The sequence below is a fragment of the Montipora foliosa genome, chromosome 11, assembly GCF_036669935.1.
Source record: "Montipora foliosa isolate CH-2021 chromosome 11, ASM3666993v2, whole genome shotgun sequence".
NCBI classification, from domain to species: Eukaryota; Metazoa; Cnidaria; class Anthozoa; order Scleractinia; family Acroporidae; genus Montipora; species Montipora foliosa.
Window position 1 is genome coordinate 49,067,857 of NC_090879.1, and position 2,500 is coordinate 49,070,356.

Below are 2,500 nucleotides of genomic sequence, written 5' to 3' on the forward strand. Positions count from 1 at the left end.
GTGACAATAAAGTTGGTAATGAATATTTATTGCTAAGACGTGGCAAAAGTTGGATTGAGACGGTAGCTTACGAATTTTCATTGCTTTGCATGCCAACCGCAACATATGCATATTACATTCGTGGTGGGAAAGATCTGGGAAGGGCGAGGATAGGGAGGGGAGATCTGGGTTTGAATTTGAGCCCACAGTGTGCTCAGCATAAAAAGACCAAAACAAGATGGCGACCAAACTTGTACAAAAAGTGAGCTCTTTAAGTGCATGTCGCAATCTTCATTTCTCCTGGCGAAGAGCTACGAACGCATTGAAGAGATGTAGTATTCAGGTATCTAGACACTGAATGAATATTCAAACGGTTTTCTGCATCCAGGCTTGAACGAAGTGTTCCTTGTCTTACTCTAACATAAGCTTTAAAATTTTGTGGATATTCGCTCGTGTTTGATCATTTTTTGAATTGTATGTTTATAGAAAATCAACTATGGTTGTCAACACGTCGAGGATTTTGGATGAGCCTCTAGGCAGCTTTAAATTAATTTCGGGGGTCAATAGGGCTGTCAACCCCCAAAGCCTCAAATATATTGTGGAATTGATAGGGATGGGATGATCGAAGACGTGATAACGCTTGTGATGTCGTTTCTGGTGGCGTCATATTACGTCTTTTATGGAAAAAATACTTGTTGGTTCTGTTTGATAGATAATATTTAAATCGGGAATCTTTGCATTTTTTTAGCTACATTTGTCCATATTTAATTTAGTAGTAACCCTAAATATGATTTGCCTTTACAGTTGAACCTCGATTATCCGGACTCGTTGGGACTGCACGAAATAGTCCGGATAATCGAGGGTCCGGATAATCGAGAATATGAATATTAATTAGGAACAAAAACTGATTACATTAAGAAAGCAACATTTAATCGTGAAACAAAAGATTTGCAAATCGTTTGGAAAACAATATGGTCTACATCTTCACTGTCCATTGTGAATACTTGTACACGTGTCGGCAAAGGCCATGATCTTTTCCTTGCTCTTGCGGATATCAGATATCTGCCGTTTACTAACGCCATATTCAGCTGACAAATTGGTTCCTTTTTCTTCTTTCTCTAATCGCAAAATTATAGCCTGTTTATCTTTTATCAAAAGAACGGATCGCTTACGCTTCAAGGACATGATGATCGTGAATAAACATTCGCGACGTAGTATAGCTTGTTTGCCGAACGAGGCAATAGAGCGTGAAATTTCACTTAGCAACAAAGCAACTCTAAGCCAATCAGAACTCATTCGAAAGTTCTGCATTAGTTACAACGTGTGCGAGCGCTGCTTTATTTTGCTTTTTGAAAGAGAAATAAACTCGCGTTTACTTTTCAACGCTGTAGTTTTAAAAAGAATATGGCTAGGGATCTTGATGATGACTGATAAATATCCATGACAAAATTGGGACCAGAGAAAAAGTCCAGATAATCGAGAAATCCGGATAATCGAGGTCCAGATAATCGAGGTTCGACTGTACAAGTAATTGAAAACCAAAAGTTAAAAGTCCTAAAAACTCCCTTGTAAGTGAAGTAAAATCAATCGACATCTTCAATTTCCACGATTTGACAAAAGTACACAAGACCTCATGCAACCTAGTCAAAAAATGCGTGAAGTATGTCATTGGCATAATTTTGCAACATTTGATTTGATTGGTTTATTTCAGACCAATCACTTTATTGCTTAAAATACAATCAGTCAATAGCAAGAAACGGGTTACCAGAGTTTATGAAACGTTTGAATTTTGTTATTATCGATGTTAAGATAACTCAAACAACATGAAATATTTTAAATTTTATTGTTGTGAAAGTCGATTCTCACTAGAAATGACAAACTTCAGTGATCAATTGGGAGATTTCAGAACATAATCTTGAGACCAGGAGATACAGTCCAAAATCTGGAGTTTCCCGGAATATCTGCTAGAGTTGACAGCCCTGGGTCTAATGCTTGCATCCACCCCCCCTTTCAGTGATCAACCCTGCCCACTTCCCCCCCCCCCCCCCAAAAAAAAAAAAAATGTCACCACCCATCCCCTGGTAGCCCAGCAGCTCCTTCAGAAAATACAAGAAATCTACCGCCATTGTGAATTTACTGGTAAACAGTGTGCGTCAATAATTTTTATTAGTTAAACAGAGATTCAATCAAACAATATTCTTTATGTGGCCATGATAGCTAAGAAAGATAAAGAAATCCATTTTGTCAAGTACTAGTGGAGCAAAGTCTTTAAAAGGTTGAAAGTCATTTTTATCTATGAAATTTGATGACCCATTCGGGAGACTGGGAGACTGATTTGTACCATATCCGGTAGACTCCCGTAGAATCCCGGAGAGTTGGCATAAGTGTGTTTACAAGCATTTATGTGAAATTTCTTTTGATATCCAATTTTTTTAACCATGAAACAAAAAGGCACATTTAAACAGTGAATGAACTTCTGACTCCAGTGGATGACGTTACATCGCTACCTGCGTTTTTCTTC

General features: G+C 38.0%; 1 protein-coding gene across 1 annotated transcript in view; it reads left to right on the top strand.

Moving 5' to 3' along the window:
• The first annotated feature begins 20 nt into the window (after window positions 1-20).
• Window positions 21-2,500, top strand: part of LOC137976508 (required for meiotic nuclear division protein 1 homolog) — a 28,520-nt gene continuing 26,040 nt past the window's right edge. Inside the window, exon 1 of the mRNA XM_068823877.1 lies at window positions 21-322. Coding sequence (XP_068679978.1) covers window positions 218-322 — 105 coding nt within the window. The 5' untranslated portion in view covers window positions 21-217. The remainder of the gene's footprint in view (window positions 323-2,500) is intronic.